This window comes from Lissotriton helveticus, chromosome 8 (assembly GCF_964261635.1).
Source record: "Lissotriton helveticus chromosome 8, aLisHel1.1, whole genome shotgun sequence".
Taxonomy (NCBI): domain Eukaryota; kingdom Metazoa; phylum Chordata; class Amphibia; order Caudata; family Salamandridae; genus Lissotriton; species Lissotriton helveticus.
In genome coordinates this window covers 1,033,839,558-1,033,863,794 of record NC_136069.1, presented here as the reverse complement: position 1 = coordinate 1,033,863,794, position 24,237 = coordinate 1,033,839,558, and the positions used below count along the sequence as shown (strand labels likewise).

Sequence of the window (24,237 nt, the reverse complement as noted above, 5' to 3'; positions counted from 1 at the left end):
GAGCAAGCGTTTCCATAAGAGTGTCACAGTACCTTGTAAGCAACCACTGTAAGATAAAAGAAACAATGTGCAGATGAATGCGACAAAGCTCTTGTATATTGAAGCATAAACGTGTATTAATTCTCATTTTGAAAGTACGCCAAGATTTCTCAGCATGTGAAGCATGCCTGGGCTGGGGCTGTCTACTGATAAGGACAGTGGTGGGGCTGGCTTGCCTGTAGCTTTATTCCTTGTTACTCTTGGTTTCTTTAGTTTCTCCTTGTCCAAACCATAGACAGTTCCTTTAAATCCAGAAGTACGCTTGAGACTGGGTCGTCACCAAAATATGTCATGCCTTACCAGACGTAGCCGAGTTGTCTTTCATGTATTATTTTATTAACTTCTTAGTTGAAATATGGTAAATATGTACATCTGTAAATAAGTCTGGTAATCCTTATACTCCAGCTTCTTCAGCTCATATGCCAGTCCCACCAGAAGCAGCCTGCCTGCTGCTCAGCCCATCTCCAACTGTCACCACTCATCCACACAGGCACCCAAGGATTTCATGCATCACAGTCACACCAACATTCCAATACCAACTCTCACTCTGGCTAAGCAGCAGGGAAACAGCTAGGCTGGGAAACATACACAAATACAATCAGGATATAATATACTGTCAGTTTCGTTTTTCACTATTGAAAGGCTATCATATGATAGAATGGGAGTTTATCTATAACATCTTATAAATCGAAACTCCCATTGGGACAAGATAGAAAGATGGAGATTAGTAGGCCTGAACACAGAATATAAAAACGCATCTTTTAGTAAAGATGATTTTTATATTATGTGTTTGAAAATACCACTTTAAGAAAGTGGGTATTTTCTTGCTTAGCCATTCCGTGTGCCCCTGCTGGTTTGTGGGTTGACTGTCTGGCTTTTGAATGACAGGAGCTGGAGATGTGCATTCTCTCAGACGGCCTGTAAGGGGGGGGGTTGATGTGTGTCCTGCCTCTCCTGGAGGAGTCAGGGCTGGTCTGAATAGACCTGGGCTGCATTTTGAGTAGGGGGAGGAGATTTCTTTCACACCTGAATGGGCCTAGTCCGCTAGGGACAATGCTTTCTCCGCCTCCTGCAGGGCAGCTGCACCAGAGAGGACAAAACTGGTTTTGGCTGGGCAAAGAGCTTCTCTGCCACCTGAGAACAAAGGAATTTGTACTATAAAAAGTGGGGTTCAGACCCCTGAACTCTAAAGTTAAGGGTTCTGGGCCTGGGCTGAACTAAGGAGCCTGCCAGGAAGAGAGCCGGGAAAGCTGGAGGAGGAGAACTGCCCCTGTGCTGTGTGCTGTTGGGGTTGGCCTGCAGTGGTCGGTTCTGTCTTGGGCAAGAAAAGGACTGGACTGTACTTTCACCATCCTTCTGTTAGAGTTTTCTCCAAAGGCTTGAAGTAGAGCTTGTCTCCTATTGGAAGTGGCAGGGATAGAAAAGACTTCAAAGATCATTTCTAGAATTCAAGAGGAACATTTGCCAAGGAGAAGAGCTAGAGAAAGTGAAGGAGAAGTACTTCCCCGTTGCTGTGTGCTGTCTGGGGTTTGCCTGCAGTGGCTGTTTCTGCCAAGGAAAGGACAAGAACTCGCCTCCTGTTTTTTAAGTCTCAGGGATACAAAGACTTTACCCCAGCTCACCTGAACTCCCTTACTGAGAGTTCTGACCTGCCAAGAGGTGCCTGCTGCTGTTCTGGGCCTCTGGAGGTTGTTCCTGCTGTTTGGGAGCTGGAAAAGTAACGTAACAAGGAAGCGTGACACATCCACTCCTGTTTCTGATGCATCGCCAAGGAAACTGACGCAGCGCCTGCCTGCAGCTCTAGAAATCACTGGACGCTGCATTGAGTGCACCGATCCCTGAAGTCCGAGATCCACGCACCAATTCGGACGCAGGCCCTGCTGTGCGGCTTCAAGTACCAACACATCATCTTAGATCATTGCGCAGCCCATCGAGGCGAAAGGTCTGTTGCATCATTGGGGGACGCAGTAAGAAGCCGATGCACCAATTTCCAACGCAGTAAGAAACCAACACATCACCTCCTCTCCGGTAAGGAACCGACACATCACCTCCCCTGCCCAACAGTAAGGAACTGACACATCACCTCCCCCAAAGCAAGGAACCGACGCATCCCCTTCCCTGCATGTAAGGAAACGAGGCATCAACTTCCCTGCGACCCTTTTTGCTTGTGCTTTTGATGCATCCAAAGGACTTTGTGTGAAAGTATCACATCTGCAATTTGCTTTAAACAGAACTGTTTCTACCTTTTGAAAGCCATATTTTTATTACTGTATTGTGGATTTTTGCCTTTTTGGTCTTTACAAAAACATGACTTATTTTTCTAAGCTGGTGTGATGTCCATTTGTAGTGTTTACACTGTATTACTGTATGTGTGCACCAGTGCTTAATTTGTGCCAGTGCTTTCCGGTGCTTAACACTGGGACTTAATTATCAGGGCCAGGGCTACACGCATTGCTGCACGTCATAGACGTTGATAATAATTTACCTCACTACTGGATTTAGCAGTGTCACTGTTGTGTTATACAACTCGTCCGCAAGTAATTGTTGTCTGCTGAGCTCGTCCAGTACTGCATCAATGATCTCTGATGATATGTTCTGCGCGGCCCCTTAGTTCAGTGTTGCCGCCTGGTGGGCGGGTCGGAACACTGATTTGGGCGGGTGTATGTCATTACAACACGGGCTTTACACCGCCCTACCATTACGACGCAGCAATCACAACGCAAGTTGTTACGACGACTTGCGCTGGAGGCGCTGGATTTAGGAATATTATAATTTACTATTCCAACTCCAGCCCACGTAACAGTAGGGAAGGTGTTGGAATAGTAAAACATGCTATTCCTTAGTATATAGCGCCATCCAGCGCAAGTCGTTGTAACGACTTGCGTTGTGATTGCTGCGTCATAATGGTAGCGCGGTGTAAAGCCCGCGTTGTAATGGCTGTTCACCATTTGGGCTGGATTATGCTTCTGCAGGGGTTGGGGCTGTGCGAGAGCAGGCAGCATGCTCAGATTCCAGATTGCGCATTGCCACGCCCCAGTATACTCACACGGGTCAGCCGCACCACACCACTGAGTGAGTCCTGGTGACTGGTTCATTCAATTTTAATCTACGGACGGCCATTCAACTCCCCAGCCAGCATGACCCGATGACGACATTGGCGCCGAGGACTCAGGACTGGCAGCAGTAGCAGTAGAGTAGCCACGACTAGCCACCGCCGTGGCAACAGCACCAGGTGAGGCTGGCAGGCCTAGTGCCCTAATCAGTTAATAAAACAGCAGCCTAACCCATCGCAGTGCACGGTCTGCAGCTAGTGGGCATCCCGGGCCGGCCGCCCGGATGTTTTGAAAATTATTTTTTTCTCAAACGATATCATACTGCCAGGCGATTCAGACACTACCAGGGTCCAGGACACACCAGGCAGGAATATCTCCATTCAAGTGAAGCCCCCACTAAGGTTCTTATTTGGGCCTTCACTCGATGTCAAATGTCATGTCCCCAAAGAGGCATGAAGTTCATTATTAACAGATGCCAGGAGAAGTTTAGCCCCTCGCCGCCAGAGCCTAGACAAATGTGGTTTTGGTTTTGACTTAGGTTTCGTTTCAGAGCATCCCGAGACAGGGTAATGAAAAGGTACCCATTGTGTGTTTTTACATTGCTTTACATCATACATAATTTGAACAAAGTACAGTGCAGGAACATTGATTTAATGCAGTCAATTTGTCATTGATCACAAACAGGTGACACCTGGGAAAACTACTTACGTAACACAAAACGGCGACCCTCTGTATTGCAGTCTGAAATTACTGCCACCTGTGGTGCAGTTGGCAGGACATTTCCAGCAGCTTGGCCTTGGTTTTGGAGCACCTGCCACATCACTACCAGGGTTGATGTTAGACCCCGTGGGGACCCCCCTAGTGCATCCATTTTATTTTAAACAGAGGATATTGATGCCTGTGTGTATGCTTGGTGGCGAGGTGTTTCCACCCCGTCCCTTCTTCTTCAGTGAGCTGATTCTTGCTGACTGCTGCTGATCAATTGTCAATAATTCGTCTGCAGGAGATGAAGCTTCACTGTGGTGGTGTGGCATGTGCTAACATATATGCTAGCCCTCTGTTTTATGTGGGTCAAGCGGGGTGGGGAGGATTAGGAAACCAAACAATTTACTCTATATCCAGCGAGATACCCATTTGTGGAAATTGTGCAGTAGGAAAAATGCCAGACATTCATTCTGCACCATTTCAAGCACATTCATAATAAGGATAGGTGCAACATTTTACAAAGTTTCACATTTTGAAGGTGGAGGAACCTTTGTGGTTTGACGGAAGTAAACAGCTATCTTTCTTGACTAATTGATCATTAAGAACAATATCATCCATCATAGCAGGGAAGCAAGTTAAAACAGCTAAATTTGAGCAGGTGGTTTCCAGTGCTTAGCACCAGCACTTGATCATCAACACTGGCACTTGAGCACCAGTAAAGGACATATTAATTTTTGGTAGACACAGAAAGATTAAGTGAGTCGCCCATAATCACACAGTTGTTGAGCAGATTCCAAGACTTGAACCTGGTTCCCCAGCTCCAAAGTCGGCAGCTCTGGCCATTAGGCCACATCCTCTTCCCACTTGTGACGTTTGTTGGTTCTGTGTTAGGCAGTGCTATCAGGAGAAATGGGCTAGTCGACAATTTGTTTGTTTACAAATTAAGCACTGGTGTGCACAGATGCTTTAATGCCTCTGAGATAAGCCTGTCTGCTTGTGAAAAGCTACTAAGGGGTTGAACAGGGGTTATTTTAGAAGTGTATCCCCCTTACTCTAACTAGGAAGAAGGGTTACCTACTTGGACAACACTGCAAACCATTGCCAACTAGAGACCCACATTTTTAACAATGAGCATTGCAACTTCAGAGATAAATGTGCAAGCACTGGTTCTGTCTCGTTTTCTGCAATGCTTGGTGTGAAAGTAGACCCAGCTTTTTGCTTGTTCTCTGGTAGTAATAGGCACAGCATGTAAACCTTTTCTATTAATGCAAAAATACTGGTAAATACATTAGAAACCACTTTCCACGTATTTCACCTGATTGTTTACAACTCCACATGTATTGTAAATGATCCCCAAAGTAGTGCGTACATGAATGAGAAAACACATCAACTGTTAGTGCATGTGTATTATATATTTTTTTAAATAATGGCCTATTGAGGTAAGGTAAACTTTCCTTTTTAGGTCTGTCAACCTGTCTGGATGACATATTTTTTTTTAGCAATTCTTTCAAATATGCATAAAGAGAGATTTGGCTTGTCTCCACCTTGAGGAATATTACTCTCTCACCTAATGCTATTAGCTGACAATGTATCATTTAGCCTTTTAGGAAGTGTTTCCTTTGGAAGGAACATGGGATTTTTCTTAATATGAAAAATGAAATAAACTATGCTGTTTGTCTAATTCAGTTCTTTTCACCTGTATGCATTATATACATAAAGCAATATTTTCTACTTTTTCCCCAGCATTGGCAAACCAGTAGGACATGCTTTAATGTGCATACAATGCATGCGAATAGCATTTGTGTAAGACTTTGTTTACATTGGTTAGTACATTAAAGCCAGATTAATTGGCTTTGCCAGTGCTCTTTGCACACTTTCTGATTTGTGGACCTCTTCTAATGCTTGCTGTTTGTTATTCACTAAAACAATAAATGGGGCACTGATTTAAGTGTTCATCATTTGTTTTTGTGAGTGGCTACGAAATGTGCCTGCAATGCGTTCTGTCTATAAAAGCACCATCAAGCAAATAGTGCAGTGTCGTTAATTCAATCCAATAAGTACCACAATATTCACTGTAAATTATTCTCATTAATTAGAGCTGTTGTGTTGTTATGGAAAATCCACATCATAGTATGAGAGAGAATGGTATATTTGATTTTTTTATTGCTGATAAAAATGATCATGCAGACTTGATTGTTCACTTCCTGTAGCCACATTACCCAGGCTCTGTGAAAGGACAGCATACTTGTAGGCAACCATCAGAAAGTGGGCCCTTCGTTTCTCCTAGAAGCTACAGGTATATCCTCATTCCAATGTCAGTAAGTGGCAAAATATCTCGGTGTAGTTGGCTTAAGGCGTGGAAACTCTTGTCCCAGTCATGGCAATTCTTCCCACTGTGCTTGGTTCATAATGATGCCTGCCTGTCCTACGACAGACAATGGCCGGTTATGTGAACCAAACAAAAGCAACTCTATGAAATGTAATTTTACAACAACCCAGTAACTCTAGGACGAAAGTATTAGAGTTTCTCTTGCACACTTACCCCACTGCCAGCTTAAATTAACGTGTGCAATATACATACCTGTTGTTTGTAAATTGTAACAACACTCTGTTCCCTATGTGTGCTTTTGAATGTGAGTGGGAAGAGTTTGCCAGTGCCTCTTACAAACAAATTTAAAATAAAAAGAGTTGTGCAGGGTACAAAGTTGTTCTTGTGGGCTAACCACCAGCACTGCTGGATCGCGTGGGAGACAAACCTCACACCTCACGTCTCTTTCTTCCACCACTACAATTCCTCTCTCTTGATTCATCCCATTTAGGTCCCATTTCTTCCCTTCTTTCTGCCTTTATCCCTGTTATTCTATCTTTTTCTTCCTTTTACGTCCTCCCTTTTATGCCCTGTTTTGCTTATTCTTGACCAGCGGCTGAATAAGTTCTGGTTCACAAAAATGACTGCTGGTGTCCATCAACTGTATTCACTGGCACAAATGAATCACTAGGGTGTAGAGTGTGATACTGCACAGAGTAAGCTGACTTTATTGTACTATATGAGGTTACATCTATGTCCCTAGTGGCTTTGGGACACAAAACAACCTCTTAGGGCCAGATTTAAAAGCCTCTTGCGCCACTTTTGCGTCACTTTTCCATGATAAAGTGACGCAAAAGTGGCGCAATGGGCTTGTAAATCTTCCCCTTAGTGTGGAAAAGTCAATAGTTGTAAAGTTGTAGGCAGTTTGTCTACTGAGGTATGGTCAAGTGAATAAGGAAATGTTGTAGATTACAGGATAGGTTTTAGAACACAACTGAGAGAATGTTTCTTTCTTCAAGATGCAATAGCATATGCAGTGCTGAACATTTAACATGTATCTGTTTTGTTCTGTCATGCTTTCAGCTAAGTAATATGTTTTGTTCATTTACAGCCACAAGACCAAGTCTTCAGGGTGGCCTCCCCCTTCGGGAACCTGGGGTTCGAACCAGGGGCAACCTTATGGATGGGAGATGGCGGGAAACAGAGATGGGAGAGACTACTTCATCAGGTAAATTTGAACCTCTACAACACGGCTGCTGTGAATAAAGTGGTGTATAATTTCATGATTTATTGTGGCTGATCTGGTTCTTTGTAAGTTCCACAATAATTACTTTTTGGGGTTTCTTAAAATCATACAAATTAAATCACATAATATATTTAAAGAGGTTGCATGTTAAAATATCTGAAATAATATCATTGACCAGAATATTAACTAGGAACACATGGTCAAGGTGAACATGCATAGGGACATGTAGATCTAATATTCGAGATAAGGCAGGCATCACTTAAATGCCAATTACTCCTTCAGGAACAATACTATTTTGCCGTGAGCATGTGCATGAAAATCCTCACTCTAGGCATATTCATCACCCTGATTCCTGAAATGTCCTTGCTTCAGATCTCTGAATGCCATTATTGGGCTATTCCTCCCTCGAAGCTTCCTTGTGGCCTATGAGTCACACAACTGCACAGATCTCTGACAATGGCCTGATCCTCACAGCACCCTTGATAGTGGCAGCCCCTCCTGGGAGTTGCTGCAACAATACCGGGCTAGGCGCCAACCTCCACCACATGGTAATCTGTACCACAGCAACCACTGTGGGCATACCGGGCCACCGCTAGACTCCGCACAGGCTTTGGCCCTCAATATCCGGCAACAACTCCCACTGCGGCAACTCCTGGCATACAGGGCCACCATACTTGTTTCACTCACCCTACATGGAACTCTGCTTTTGGCTATCTTCATGGCAACCCTCTCATGACAACCTGATGGGTGCAGCAGCAGTCTCCTCACACCTTGCATCAGAAGTCCACTCGGCTAGGCTCCCAACTGGACCTCACTCCCTACAACGCTTTGCTCTTCATCACAGGGCACACTGGTCTTGGCAAGCAGGAAAGAGTTCTGGTGCTCTAGAGCAAGTGGGCTTGGTTTCCATGGATGAGGTCCCCTCACCCAAAAGGGAGACTAGCAGGCCTTGGCTCCCAGTCCTTGTCACAGGCAGAAGTCTTGCAGAGCTGCCCCTCCTCACACAGCCCATCTGGCGAGTTGGCAAATGAAAAATGCATGGGGTTTCAACCACTCCTTCTTATAGTCCATAGTGATTTAGGGTCTCGGTCCTTGAAGTTTTATGTTGGGGTTCTCTTTCTTTTGAAGTACACCCTTGTCTCCCTCTTCAACTTGAAATGTTGTCTGTCACAAGAGAGACTTAAAAGCTGATAGTCTCACAACACATGGACTTGACTTGAGTTCACACCTGGATGCCAGCCACGGTGATATGTGCATCAAAAGGTTAATCCTGGTCTCCCATCCTTACGTTATGATTCCCTTATCAGTCCCATCTCCTTTCTGAGATTTGTCCAGTCCCTTTCCTTGTGATCTCTCAGGGAATCAGAGAGCACCCTTTGATGTGTACAGGGGAGTCTGTCTCTCTCTCCGTTGTCTTATGTGTGTCCCACCCAGCTCATAGGAATGCAGCAATACACAAACCTGTGTGGGGTATTTTTCTATCTCTCTATCTCTTCCTGTCTTCACCAGGAAGGCCTGGGCTTCCCACAATGGAGCCCATTGTCCTCCATGTAATCTACTATTACAAGCACACTTACATTCAGTGTATGCAAACAAAGCACACACAAACCAGGACTGTGATCTCCATGTATTGTACCACCCTACACACTTACATTCAGCACACACATTCACTCTGTGTCCCCTGCTCATTCATGTAGCCTCTCTGTATTGTGCCATGGTGTGCCACTTGCAAGTGCACACACTACTAGCACACACATTCATCATACCATGCTTGCACTGCACATCACTTCCCCCCTCATGTATTCTACTTCTCGCAGGCACACATACACTCAATACATGCTTTAACCGCGCACCCACTGCACAGTACTACATCTCTCATGTAATGTACTCCTTGCAGGTATACGTTCACCCCATACATACACTCACAGTGCACGCACTGTACAGCACTGCTCTATTCCTTTACCATACCCTTCCCAGGCCCACATACATTCAGTGCAGAGTCACATCTCCTGTGCTGCGCAGCATTTTACATCTAACTGATGTAGGCTAAGGGTGAGTTACACACCCAGCAGTGGAACTTTAAAAAAGGTGAGTGAGCTAGTAGGCCTCTCTCCAGTGAAACGGGTAAAAAATGGGCATATTCACTCCACACGGTATGGTGCCACCACCATGCTTGCGCTGCTTAACTCCTAGTGAAGGTACGTAGCCTTCCACCACTATGAGGGTAGGCTTTTGACACCCCTCACAGTCCAACAAGACTGCAATCTGTGAGTCAGGACATTTTATTATCCGTGTTTCCTTATGACAACAGAATGAGCATTAGGGATCCAGACAACAGTACAGTTGGGTACGCAAGCAGGGATACACGTCCATTAACATGCAGAGGACTTTTCTGTCCCAACAATCATGCTATACATAATATTGCTATGTATGTAATATTGTTGGACCTGGCCCTTTTTTCAGGGTTACAGTTTTAGATTAATTGGGCAGGTATACATAATGAAATATGATAGGATGTACATTAACTTTGCCTTAATGCAAATTATAATTGTTGACTTGTTCATAAAACGTAATGATTTGCAGACACATGGCGTGAAATAAATAGTTATATTGAATAAAATACCTGCTATTGTGTGTACTCTCTGATATTGAGAAACAGGGCGATGATCTATATACCATCTGCAGATGCTAGATTCTCTGTCAGGTTTTCTCTTACGCCTAACACTCTTGCCTATCTAAGTGCACCTTAGTAGAAAAGGAATTAGAGACACCTGTCCATCTATCTTTTATTTGAAAAGATGACAGTTTCCATTTGGCCCGCAGGAAATCTACCAGGTGTTACCCCAATTATGTGGGTCTAACATGCCTCTTGTTTACTGTTTATTGAGAGTGGTAAGGCAGTGTACGGATACTCAACTCTACATGGCGACCATTACTGGGTATGAAAGCCTCTTCATGTTTTTTTTTTCCAGGCCATTGCTTTTATTTGAATAGCACACCCCTGATTCACGCAAAAACATGTTTTCATTAAGTGTGACTTACCCTTAAATTACAACTATCATACTTCTGAATTTTCAGCAGTAAGTCACATCTACTCACTGAAGAAAACTTTGCAGATCAGACCCTAAATGTCTACTCTACCTTTGTGTGCTCATTGGTCCAATATTGAACTAACAGCTTTACATGTGACTAAAAACGAAACGCAATAAATCGCTTGGCAACTTCTCTGAAGCTGTTGGCAAAAAAAACAAAAAAACGATTTTTCTGATTGTCCAATGAAAAGTAGCTTATGAGAAAGGTTTCTTTGTGTGCCACTGTTTAGCAGGTGCTTCAGTTTTAATAGATTTCTACTTAGCTAGTCTCATGATTCTCTGCCAAACTTAGCTTGAAACCCTTGCCAATAAATTCAAATCCATCAGAAGGCGAGAAGAAAATTGATTTGCTGTTAGTAGTCAAGCCACCAACTGGGTGTACTGTGCGGTAGATTAGCCCACAATATATATTCGCAAGTAGCAATTTGTTTCTTTGTGCCTTAACATGATATTCCAGCTAATCTCGCATCAAATAGACCAGAAACCATGCCAGTCAAGTTAAGCACCTTGATTAGGTAAACACTGGTTGTAACTGGCTCCTGTTTGCAATAGGCACGGCTACGAAAGACCCTGTAATTTCAGTACGCCACCCCGCCATCTTGCTAGATGTCCAATTCTACCTTCTTTGAAACGAGGTTTGATTCTAACCTGCGTCAGAGTGCCTAGGAGTGCATTGTTTCGCAAAATGGAGGCAGGAAAAACTGCCGCGCGACTCTGATTCCTGCTGACCACATGTTATGTCGCAGAGAGCCACTCCAATTACTGCATCGGTGGCTGTTTGCTGCGTGCAACGTGATAGCGATCATTCCCATTTAAAATTAAGAGCTTATTTGGCAAGTTAGCATGAGAGTGATAAAAAAAAGCGCGGCATTATCCTTTTTAACTCCATTTAGATACGAACTCGCATGCCTGCCTTAAGTGCATTCCGGGGAGATGTTTTATGCTTAACAGACCTGAGAAAAGAGAGGTAGCATGTGCCTATCTTCTTTGAAAAATTATTGCGCCTCACACGATGAGCAGGGAAATATCGCTGAGGCTCGTTTTCAGAAGTTTGTGCTATATAATATCAAAGACAAATTATATTTCAGCTGGCCATATATGTGCGCCATGTTGCAAGGGTTCCTGCGTTGTCGGGGTGATTGTTTTTGTGCAGGAAGGGTTCCTGCACACAATCAATCACATGGGGTATTTTCCTCTTTCTATGTGTGCTGAAAGAGGGAAAAAAAGGAGAAATAAGCATATTTCTCCTCATTGTGCCACCCTAACGCCACCCCTGGGGTGGCATAATAATCTGACACATTCCACGTTTACAATTCCTCCTAAATCTGGGAATGCTTCAGATTCCATGGGTGTTGAGTGGGGACATCCACAGCAACACCCATGGAACGCTCTTTTCACGCAGTGTTCGAAAGGGGTACATATTTACAAGGCCATGAAAAGCCACTTTGCGTGGCCTTGTGAATGTACTGCTTTGCATTGAGCCAAAGGATTGTAAAAAAAAGACGCTGCAGCAGCGCAAAAGGGCCACTAGGGCTTTGTAAATGAGGCCCCTTGTACATATTCATTAAATCCTTTTATTGATTTGGAACAGTAATTCCATATTGCTAAATGGGTTTAGAAATGATTGCCGAATCTGGAAGGACAGGGGTTTTGGGCATCCCTTACAAATTTCAATTTTGAACCCTCTGTATCAATAGTTTGTGAGCATAATTCCAGTGGCAAGCTAGTGATAAATGACTGATTCCCAGTTTGGGTTGGAAACTGATTCACAAAGGGGATGGGGTTCCGTTTGGACCACTCCTCCTTTGGATATTGGGGTGCCAGCTTCAGAGGAAGTTGGCATTGGTCCAGGACATTTTCAAAGTAAACCATTTTTTTTAAAGCAACTCATTTTCCTTTAATAAACTTAGTCTTTTTAAAAAGACAGTTTTACATTTTTGAAAAAGATTCAAAGGGATGGAGCTCTGTTGTCCTGTGAAGGCAAACATTCCTGTGGATACGCCTAATCTGAGCAAGTCTCAATTAGCAACCTGCTTAATGATTATTATTTAGGCCAGGTGTTCTGCATCACCCTCCAGGTCTTTATTTTGTGAACTAACCTATTTGTTCATGGTTCAGTTTGAAAAATAGTGGTTGTTAGAAATTAGGTTGTAGGCTGACTGTGGTATGAGCCCTAGTCAAGTAGCAACCACAATCTTAGTCTGGGTAAGAAGCAGGTAAACCCTAAATTAACCTGTTCTTACCCTATGGTAGCTTGGTCCAGAGCAGTCAGGCTAAACGTTAGAGGCAATGTGTAAAGTATTTGATAAACACTTCAAACAGTAAAACAGTGAAAACACCATATGAAATGATTCCACGCCAGGTTAGAAAAATAGAGCTTAATGTAATAAATAAACAAAAGACCAAAATGACAAAAATCCAATAAGCAGAACTTGAGATTTGAATTTTTAAACAATAGACTGCAAAATAGCGCTTAAAAGCAATGAGTGCTTATTTGGGATATCTGGTTGCACTGGACCGGGACAAAGTAAAAAAGTTCAAGTCGACTGCAGTAGAGGGCAGACTGGATACAACGACCAGTTAGGCCCTCTGAACAAAAGTACCATGATCCTGGCTGTGTCGAAGAAGATGCGAGGAGCAGCCGAAGCAAAGGCGACTGTGCACTGGTCCTGGTCCACACAGCAGCGGCGATGCGTCAGCTCTGATGATAGGGACTGCGATTCGGAGATCTGGTCGAGGCTACTGTCGACAGAGTTGTGAACGCCTCCAGTAGACTGTCTCGCAGTGTTGGTTCCGAAGGGGATGCGTCTAGTTGATGCACACAGCAGAGGCGATGCACAGGTTCTGGTCATGCAACAGTGGCTATGCGCCAGTTCGATCCAGGCAACAGCGCCGAAGCGCAGTTCTGGGGAGGATGCGTGGGTTCAGTTGAAGCAAGCACCTTAAGCCTCACTTCGAAGGGTTCAGGACAGGGGTGGCACCACTTGGCAGGGCAGACTTACAGACGGCAGAATCCAGGTGCAGCAATGGAAGAGTTGGAAATCTTTTATGTCCCTGAGACTTCAGATCAGGAGGCAAGCCAGCCAGCAAGCCCTTGGAGTCACTCTGGGTTCAAGTGATACAAGTCCAGTCCTACTCACCCAGGCGAACAGCAGGTAGCAGGGAAGCACAGCAAGGCAGGAGTCAAGCAAATCAGCAGTCCAGCAGAGTGGCAGTCCTTCTACAGCACAGCAGTCCTTCATACACATCATTTGTAAATAAGTGCCAGTGAGTGCTATTCACATATTTTTTTGTTGCACTTAAGTATAACTTTAGTGCTCGCTAGACATTATGACCTCTGCCAGTACCACCCATCACTTACCTACCATTCATCAGCAAGATCATTGAAAAAGTAGCCTATGTCCAACTTCAAGGCACCATCAATGCTAATCATCAAGCTGCTGCATGGGGGCCTTACACATCATAAACTATTCCTTTTTTATCACAAATTAAGATGACGCCTGCCTCCTGATATTGTTGGATCTCTCAGCTGCCTTTGACACAGTCAAACATCTCTCCCTAATGTGCACCCTGGAGTCTTAAATTAAAGTCACTGGCAAGTTCTCCTTCTCCCTTTCCAATGACCTCAGTTGTTCAAATGGGCACGTCCAGGCCACAAAAGATCCCTGTCACTTGTGGAGTGCCCCAGAATGCCATACTTTCCACTGTCATCTTCAACCTATATAGGTAGCGTCTTGGTGCTCTTATCACAAAAAACAGCATCAAGAATCACCAATATGCCTATGATACACAACTCAACTTGAAAGTCTCCTCTACTTCACATAGTCTCAAACACTGCTCGCACTTCATCCAGACTTGGAGGTCCACTGCCCACTGATGCTCAACCCAGCCAAAGACAGAAAATCCATATTATTTGCCAAGAAAAAATAAATTACAGTACAAACCTGAACCTTCATTGCATTAAACCCCAACATTCTCGGAATGCAAAGTCACCTGGATTCATCCTGGACAACAACTTCACCCTCAACGAACACATTGCCAAAAATACTAAATCGACCTGGTACCAGCTCTCTCTCCTAAAGAAAGTCAAAACATTTCTTTTAGAAACCAACTTCAAAGCTGCTGTACTCTAGCATCTGGATGGTGCAATGCCCTGCTCCATGGCCTTACAGACTCTACACTTGCACCCCTTGTCAACATGCTGTAGCAGGTCTTATCCAGGGCCTAAAGAAATATGATTGATTACATCACGCCGTTCTGATGGAATTCAATTACTCCTCTTGCCAGCCCGCACCATCTTCAAAACTAGCTGCCACATTTACAAAGACATCATAAACAGCACCCCTGCTTACCTTACAGACAAGCTCATCACCTCTGGAGGTTCTCAGCACACCCACAGCCTGGACACCATAAGACTGCAGACTAATAGTTGTAAAAAACGAAAACAAAGACAGTAGGCCTTTTCTGTCTATACACCTAGGGCCTCATTTATGAAAAGTGACGCATCGCTGCGTGAAAACAGCGATGCGTCACTTTTCGCTGCGCCCTCCTTGCACCACCAATGATGCGTCATATTTACAGTATGACGCATCATTGCGCAAGGAGTTACAGATACGTCAGTATTTCTGACGTATCTGTATGGAGCAAAAGTGGCGCACTGCTGGAGTGTGTCACAAAAGTGACGCAACTCCAGCAATGTATCCTTTCACATGGGGCAAGCCCCATGTGAAAGGGCCTGCGTCAGTCTTACGCCTGCTGTGAGGCAGGCGTAAGAAATTGACGCATTTGTGTCCTAGAAGTGGCGCAGTAAAATCACATAGATTTCACTGCGTCACTTCTACGACCCTTTCTTGCGTCAATACGCCCCCCTTGCATACATTATACCTGGCGCAGGTATAGTGTGGCGCAGGAGTTTACAAAGTGACGCATCTACCTAGATGCGTCATTTTGTAAATATGGTGCAACAAGGCGCATTTTTTACGCCACTGGTGCGTCACAAAAAGTGACGCACCAGCGGCGTAAAAGTGACGCATAGCTTCATAAATGAGGCCCCTAGGATCTACAACAACATCCCCATATCCACAAGGACCCCCCCCAAATACTGCTCCAATTTAGGAAAGAGTTGAAGGCTCATCTCTTTTAACCGCATGCGTGCGGCATGATTCCCCCCCGTACGCTGGATTTTGCGAAAGCGCACTTTGCCTGACGAGCTGGGCTCGTCATGAGCGTGCCAGGAGGCTACCTCATGACGAGCCCAGCTCGTCATGAGCGTCGAAGGGGTTAAGAACATCGTATCACAATGCTTCAGCAGTCCACAACCCAGCTAACTCTCAATCAATCAATCAATCAATCAGGGGTTTAATAAAGTGTGCTACTCACCCGAGAGGACTCAAGGCACTAGTAGGGGGTGCAACTCCGGATCAGTTGAAGAGCCAGGTCTTGAGGTACTTCCTGAAGGTGTGCAGGGTGGGGGAGCGTCAGATGTTGACAGGGAGCTCATTCCAAGACTTTGCTGCAATGTAAGAGAAGGCTCTTCTGCCTGCTTTGGTTCAGCGGATGTGTGGGGTCTGTGCCAGGGCAAGGTCAGCAGAGCGGAGGTTTCTTTTGGGTACGTGGAAGGAGACTCTTTTGTTGTGGTATTTGGATCCGATGTTGTAGAGGGATTTGTAGGTATGGGTGAGTAGCTTGAAGGTCACTCTCTCCTCCATGGGGAGCCAGTGGAGGTCTCATAGGTGCTGGGTCATGTGCTCATGTTTTGGAGTTCTGAGGACGAGTCTGGCTGTGGTGTTCTGCATGGTTTGGAGCTTGTGTAGCAGGGTTGTTAGATCTGGGGGTCTCTGGTTGGCAATGGTATTCACCTTTGTCTAAATTGGGACCCTTACTTTCTAAGTCAGGATAAGGGGATTACACTCCTTAATAACCCCTGCTCACCCCCTTGGTAGCTTGGCACGAGCAGACAGGCTTATCTGAGAGGCAGTGTGTTAAGCATTTTTGGATATACACAGTAATACAGTGAAAACACTACAGATGGACACAACACAGGTTTTATAAAAATAAGTATTCTTTATATAGACTTAAACACAAGACCACAAACAACAAAAATCCGCAATACTACACTTAAGATTACTTAAAAGATGATTAAAGTTGCTTAGTTCAAGTTGATGATAAATGCGACAAAGTTCTCAACAAAGTATCTGGATGCGTAATGCAAAGTAAACAAAAGGCTCGTAAAAGGGGAGATGCGTTGGTTCCGTGATGAGTCGTGCCTGAATGCTTGCGCAGAGTAGGGGATGCGTCATGATCGTTACCGGTGCGGAGGTGATGCATAGATTCTCGGCCGGCGGGCCCTTTATGCGATGCGATGATCCGGATGCGATGCGAGAAGATGGCGCCTTTGATGTGGCGATGCAATGACACCCTGGCAGGCTTGCAACGACTCTGTACTTTGGAGCCGTGACAGGCCCTCAGACACGCTTCTCGGGTGATGCGATGGTGACTCTCACGATGGCGTCACGCTTCTCCGGTGATGCGACAGCAGGCAGCTTCGATGAACACATGCTTCCAGGGAGATGCGGCGATGGCTCGCTTCTCCGGCGATGTGACGATTTCAGCTGCCGCGGTGACACGCTTCCTCTCGATGCATCGCGCTTCCAGCTCCCAGCGTCACGCAAGTGTCTGGAGTCAGAATTCAGTGGGTAGCGGGAGATGAAGTCTTTTGTCCCTGAGACATCAGCAGGAGGCAAGCACACTTCACGCCCTTGGAGAATATTCAGTAGATGAAAGTCCTTACGAAGTTCCTTCTCCTTTCCCTTGGCAATGAAGCAACCACTGCAGGCCAACCCATTAAACAGCACACTGGCAGAGGGGCAGTACAACTCCTGCAGCTTCCTTGGTTCTTCTCCTTGGCAGAAAGGTTTCTTGTCAAGAAGTGATCTAATTTCTTGGGATCAGGGTCCCAATATTTATACGCCAAAATCCTTTGTTCTCTGAAGGCAGAGGGGCCTCTGCCTAGTCCAAACCAGTTCCTGAGCCCTTTGTTTACCTGACTCTCTTCTTCCATTCACTGTGCAGGGCAGAGACATCAACGCCCCGCAGGAGGTGGAGCCAGCATTGTAGAGGGAAGGCCCAGCCCTATTCAGTTCCCAGGTGCAGCTAGTCCCTCCCATCTAGATGCAGATCTCTCTATTCACCACTGGGCTGCCCCAGTCTGTTTCCTGGAATCCCCCAGCCCTGTCACACACAAACCCAGACAAGGAATACCCAACCCAGCAGAGGCAGGCCTGGATAGTTAGGCAAGAAAATACCATCTTTCTCAAAGTGGTATTTTCAAACACAGAAGCTTTAAAGCTAAAGTAGTGAAGCTTTAAAAGGATTGGACAGCGGCCAACTGGATATAATCATTACAAAGATCTATAGATCAGTGTTCAAATTACCAACCCATACATCACCGGCACAAATTAGGTTGGAACTAGGCATCTGCAATCCACCACTCGCCAGAGCCATGTATTTTCTTGTGTGCTGCCACAAACTGAGGTGATCAAAGAAAGGAAGTCTAGGGTACCATCTGTGGGCCAATATTGACAATAATTCATGGCGAGCAGGACACGACTACTGGTCAAAAGGACTAACAACCCTATGTCTAAATGACCTCTGGAACCTGAACGCAAGTCAGAAGGAATTCAAACGGCTAGCGAAAACAAGTACCAAACAACTTTCAATAGTGGAAGACAAAGCTACCCTTGCAAAAAGAAGCCATGGGTGGATGACCCTTCAAACCTACGCTTCGTTAATCACACAGCCGTACCTAACCATATCTTTCAGTGCACGAACGAAACTAAGTTTTTTAAAATTGAGACTGGGTGTTATCAACCTACTGGTTCACTGGCCTAAAGGGAAAAGAGAGCACGGACGAGATCTATGCCGACTTTGTGGGATTCACAAAGAAGACATAATACACATCATTTCTCTGTGCCCAAAACTGCTGACAGAGAGACTGTGCCTATGCGAGCATCATTGGAATATAAAAATGATCAGAAGCTGTAGAGCAGCAGTTCTGGCCTGCTTTGATCCTAGGAACACTAAACTAAACTGTGCCCTAGTAAGATTCATGGAGCGTGCTCTGCAAAAAAAACTCTGTGAGGTGTCCACAGTCTGTGACTCCCCATCGGCATAATGCTTTGGCAAGCTTCACCTGTTATTGATACCCCTACTGGTTTTTATGAACATTACATTTTAAATGAAGTTTTGAAACTTTCTTTTTTACATTTTTGTACTTGCAATGTTTTTTTTTAATCACGCAATAAATAAAAGATATCTAGAATGAAAAAAAAAGCACAGAATATTAAAACCAACTTTACTAAAAGATGTATTTTATTACTCTGAGTTCAGGCATACTAAATTCGAATTTCTACCATGTTCCCTGAGTCAGTTAGGATTATAAGAATTTAATAACCTAACTGCCCATTCTAGGCTATGGAGAACAGGTAGCCTTCAATAGTGAAAAACGAAAATGGCTATCATTCACTATTAGAACATGCTACACACGTCAGAGCATGTCCTACCTTCTACTTACAATGCACCCTGCCCTTGGGCTTACCATAGGGGTATCTAATATGAAGCAAAGGGAAGGTTTAGAGACTGGCAAGTGGGTGCACTTGGCCAAGTCGACATGGCAGTGCTAGACTGCACACAGGCCTTGCAATGGCAGGCCTGAGACACACTTTACAAGCTGCCTCTGTGGGTGGCACAACCAGTGCTGCAAGCCCACCAGCAGCATTTGATTTATAAGCCCTGGGCACACATGGTGCACTGTACTAGGGGCTGACAGATAAATCAAATAATCCAATAATGGAATAACCAATTAGTACATAAATTTAACATAGAGAGCCCTTGCAGTGTGGCACTGATTAGCAGTTGCACAGTGCCCAAAGCATAAAATCAGCAAAAACATATCAAAACAGAGGAGGCAATCCGTCAAAATGGAAGGGAGACTCATGGCAATGATGCTAGGTCTAACAAGGGTTTTGTTGATTCCGGCGTAGAGGGCGTTGCCATAGTCCAGTCTGTTGGTTATGAGTGCGTGGGTGACAGTCCTTCTGCATTCGGTGGGAATTCACTTGAAGGTCTTGCGGAGGATGGGTAGGGAGTTGAAACAGGTGGAGGCGATGGCGTTGATCTGGCGGGTTAAGGTGAGGGAGGAGTCTAGAATGATGCAGAGGTTCCGGGCATGGTTTGTCAGGATGGGTGGGTTTCCTAGGGCAGGGGGCCACCAGGAGCTGTCCCATGCAGTGGCATGCGGCTGAGCGATGATCCGTGGGGTTCTCCGCAGATGATCTCAGTAGGTTCGGAGAGGAATGGAGGGAGTCTGATCCTTTGGGTTCTGCCAGAGAGAAAGGAACAGATACAATTAAGGCCGTTTCCCTGTATACGGGTGTCGTGGAGTCTGGCTGCAAGAGTCCGGTTGGAGACGGTGTCGAAGGCTGCGGAGAGGTCGAGTAGGATGAGGGCCGTGGTGTGGCCTTGGTCAAGTAGCATGCGGATGTCATCAGTGGCAGCAAGGAGGGAGGTCTCGGTGCTGTGGTTCCTGCGAAATCCGAACTGGGAGGGGTCGAGGATAGCATTCTCTTCAATGAAGGTGGCCAGTTGGGTGTTGATTAATCTCTCTTTGACTTTGGCTGCAAAGGGAAGGTGATAGATGAGCTGGTAGTTCTTCAAGTCCGTCGGGTCAGTTGAGGGTTTCTTGAGGAGGGGCTTGATCTCTGCCGCTTCCAGACGTCAAGGAAGATGCCGGAATCGAGGGAGGCGTTGATGGTCCAGCCTAGTTCGGCAGCTATGGCGGCGGCGGCTCTGTGGTAGATGTGCGGTGGGCAGGGGTCAGTGGGGGCTACTGAGTGGGGGTTCTTCATTGTTGTGGTGGTGTCCTCAGTGGTGGCAGGTTTCCAGGTGGTGATGGTCGGCTGGATGTTGGTGGGGGGGTCTGTTCACAGAAGGTGTCGTACAGGGCCTTAATTTTCAGGTGAAAGTAGGAGCTGAGCTTGTTGCAGAGGTCCTGAGACGGAGTGACGTCCGTGGCTTCGCTGGGGGATTTGGTGAACTGCTGTATGACGCTGACGAGTTATTTTGTGTTGCTTGCATTGGTGTGGATTTTGTTCTTGATAAATGTCTGCTTTGTGGCTCGTATGTCCTGTTGGTATTTGTTCATGGCGTTTCTGTAGTTGTTCTGGTCTTTGGTGGTTTTCCTGTTCCGCCAGAGCTTGTCGAGGCGTCTGCAGGAGTGCCTGGCTTCTTGGAGGTCGGTGGTGAACCAGGCGGCCTTCAGGGGGCATTGTTTGACAGTGGTGGTCTGTCCAGAGGGCCTGCGTGGTGTGGCTGAAGATGATGTTTGGCACTCCTGCGAAGATGGGGTCTGTGGATGGTGGTGGTGACGAGCTGCTTCAAATCAAAGCAAATCAAGGACATTTGTACAGAGCACATATCACTCAGAAGTCTTGTGGCGCTTGCAGACAGCTCTGAAAGATTGCTTGATTAGTTGTTGAACAGCCATGACTTTAGCTTCTTGCGAAAGCAATTGTGATCTGTGATTGTGCGCAGATTGATGGGCAGTTTGTTCTAGATGCAGGGGCAAGAAAAGAAAAGGACCTTCCTCAAGTTCTAGTGGTACGGATTCTGGGAGGAGTGAGTGATGACTCATTGCTGGATCTCAGGATCCTACAAGGCTGGTACCAACTTGGCTTTTTGGACCAATAGCCTGGGCCAATTCCATACATGTTTCTGTGTGTTAAGCAGAGGATTTTAAATTGAATACGCTTTCTGACTGAAAGCCAGTGTAAAGATCTCAGGCTGGGGGCCGTAGGGGATCTGGGCGCGAGGTCGAGTACCAGCCTAACTGCGGTGTTCTGCAGAATCGGAAGTCTTGCTAGAAGACCTTCATTAATTGAGGACAGCAAGGCATTGCTCTACTCCATATAATTTATTATCAGTCCCTGGACTAATGGTTTCCTGTCCTCGATAGGAATCCATTTAAAAACCTTTCGTAGACTGCGCATCATTCAAAAACAGGAAACAATTATGTGGTTGATCTGACTATGCATTGATAGTTTGTTATCCATATGGAATCCTACATTCCGAACCATCTGTTTTGGGGTTTGACAGGGGCCAAGGTTTGGGGGCCACCAGTCATGAGACCAGTGTTCTTGTGCCTTACCAAAAAGCACTATCTCTGACTTGCCACTGTTTAATTGAAGGTGATTTGTGCTCATCCACCTACCAACTTGTGACATGCATTCTCTGAATCTCAGCATAGTTTCTGCTTGATTTGGGCCAAGAGTGACCAAGATCTGTGTCTCATCAGCGTATGATACAACATCAAAGCCGGGAGATCTGATCACCTTGGCCAACGGTGTCATGTAAAGATTAAAAAGAGTCGGGCTCAGAATAGAGCCCTGTGGCACTCCCATCTTAACTGGTCTATAACAGGCGATGGTGTTTCCCACCTGTACCGTTGTTGTACGGTCTGTTAGGTAACTCTTGAACCATTTTAGAGCATTCCCCCTGACACCAATCTCCCACAGCTTCAGTCCAAGGTTGGTGAGGTTGTCAAGGAGGGCAGTGGAGTCAGGGTCGCTGTGGTTGTTGAGGTGGAAATTCAGGTCTCCGATGAGAATATAGTCCATGTAGGTGATGGCGTGGGGTGCAGCGAGGTCGGCGATGGTGGTGGTGGAAGAGGCGCTGGGTCTGCAGACGAGGGTCCTGCACAGTGTGGTTCTGGGGCAGGTTTGGATCTGGAAGTGGAGGTGCTCTGGGATGGAGAGGGGGTCGCTCATGCCGGAGGTGCAGAGTCGAAGGGAGCTCTTGTGTGCGATGGCAAGTCCTGCTCCTGGGTGGAGTGGGCAGTCCTTTCTTTGGATCTCATAACCATTGGGGATGGCGGTGGCGATGTCGGGGGCGGAGGTGGTGTTGCCCCATGTTTCACTGAAGAAGGAGATGTCTGGCGAGATGGTGTCATGCAGGTCCCAGATCTCAGTGGCATGTGTGTGGAGGGAGCGTACATTGAGGAGGATGTACATCAGGGCTTTGGTGATGCGGGTGTTTGTTGTGGGTTCTGCGGCCGTGGGAGAACAATTTAAAGTGAAGGAGGATCAGCAGTGTCAGCAGGAGAACTGGCCTTGGGTGGTGTTCGGAGTCAATCTCTGGCGGTGGTAGTTTCTCCTGGGGTTGAGTACAAGGAGGGCGGCAGCGGTGTAGCGGTGAGGGGTCCTAGATCCAGGGTCCCTGGTGCTGGCCGTGGTCGGGTCATGGACAGGCACAGTCAGGCTTGTCTTCGGCGTGCCAACAGCACGTCTGCTGCGCAACCGCGCAGTAGCCGCCTTTAAGTAGGGGAGGGGGCGGGACGAGAGGTAGGGAGGTTAGAGCGGAGTCTGGGAAGGGGCAGGGCTGCAGGGAGAGTAGTCAATGAGTACTCTCCTGTTACTCATTGACTTTATGCTTGTCTTTGATCATGCACAGCGCTTAGCTGCCTTTTGGCTAAGTTAAAGCTTTAGAAATACCATATCCACACATATTTGCATTGATTTCAAAATCCTGATTCTTATAATGATTTTCTGCGGAATTTTACTGCTGACGATGGATCTTAGTAGGGTGGAAAACCTACCAGTACTGTAGATATACCACACTACTATGTTTAAGCTAAGAAGCGAGAAAAAGTTCTTTGACAAAAAAATATTCCATGGAAAATGTATGGAGAAGGCAAAACTGGAATATTTGGGACTATTCACACACATTTTGTATTGCGTTTGCCACATCGAAAGCTGAATAGCTACTGAAAAATATATAGGGGAAGAACAGAAATTTCATAGGAGCCTAGGGGATGGGGCTTCCCGCTGGGTAAATACTCTTCCCACAAAGAAAAAAGATAAAAGATTGCACAAATCAGGGGAACTTAAACACAGGGATTGCCAACCTCAGTTTAATTTGCGGTGTTACATATTTAAAAAAAGGATAAATACAGGGAATCAAAGTTTTTTTAATCAATACCCTGCCCCATTTCTGCTAAATGTGAGGCTGCCTATTCTTTCGTGGTCCCATCTCATGCCCAATTCTTTCACACCACTATCCTTCCTGTTTCTTTATTTCAGAATTGTGGCTTCTTTTTCACCCTCCTTTCTCCATTTGTCACTGTTTTCCTATCTTTCCCTTTCTCGCCTTTTCTCCCTCTTTCCGTGGGTCAAAGTCTGATAGTTACATTTTTTTTTATAATTCCTCAAAATTAGTGCTCTGCACATCAGTTCCAATCACTGGCCCTAACTAAACATTGACGCCCCGGCGGAGATACTTTCGAATACGTGCATTTGAGGAAAAGTACAATTGACATATATTACCAAACGTAGATCTGAGGATTGTTGTGACAATCCTGTCATCAACAAATCATCAGCACGAGTCCATGATTGATAGATTTCCAACTTGCTACTAAATTAATATTATTGATATTTGTTGAGCTCAAAGGAATCACCCTTGATAGGGTCTCTTCGTGTTGTTGCATACTACATAGGTCAGAATAAAATTAGCAGAAATAAAATTTAAAAGAGCCAGGTTTTGAAGGATTTGTTTAAATAAAACGTAGTCAGAGCATGCAGGTAAATGCAGGGGTAACTGGTTTCAATGTTGGGAGGCCAGAAAGGAAAAGGAACGGCCCGATGCCAAAACATACACATGCGATGCAGACACGTTAAGAGTTGCTCACTAGATCTAAGATTGTGTGTGGGAGCATAGAGTTGCAACTTATTTTGCAAATAGCGT

The 24,237-nt window shown here is 45.6% G+C and overlaps 1 protein-coding gene across 2 annotated transcripts in view; it reads left to right on the top strand.

The window, feature by feature from the left end:
• FRMPD4 (FERM and PDZ domain containing 4) overlaps positions 1–24,237 on the top strand; it is a 1,388,782-nt gene that overhangs the window by 431,526 nt on the left and 933,019 nt on the right. For both annotated transcript variants that reach the window (XM_078657870.1, XM_078657873.1), the window contains exon 2: positions 7,217–7,333. In XM_078657870.1, the coding sequence (XP_078513996.1) occupies positions 7,296–7,333 (38 nt within the window). In that variant the 5' untranslated portion in view covers positions 7,217–7,295. The remainder of the gene's footprint in view (positions 1–7,216; positions 7,334–24,237) is intronic.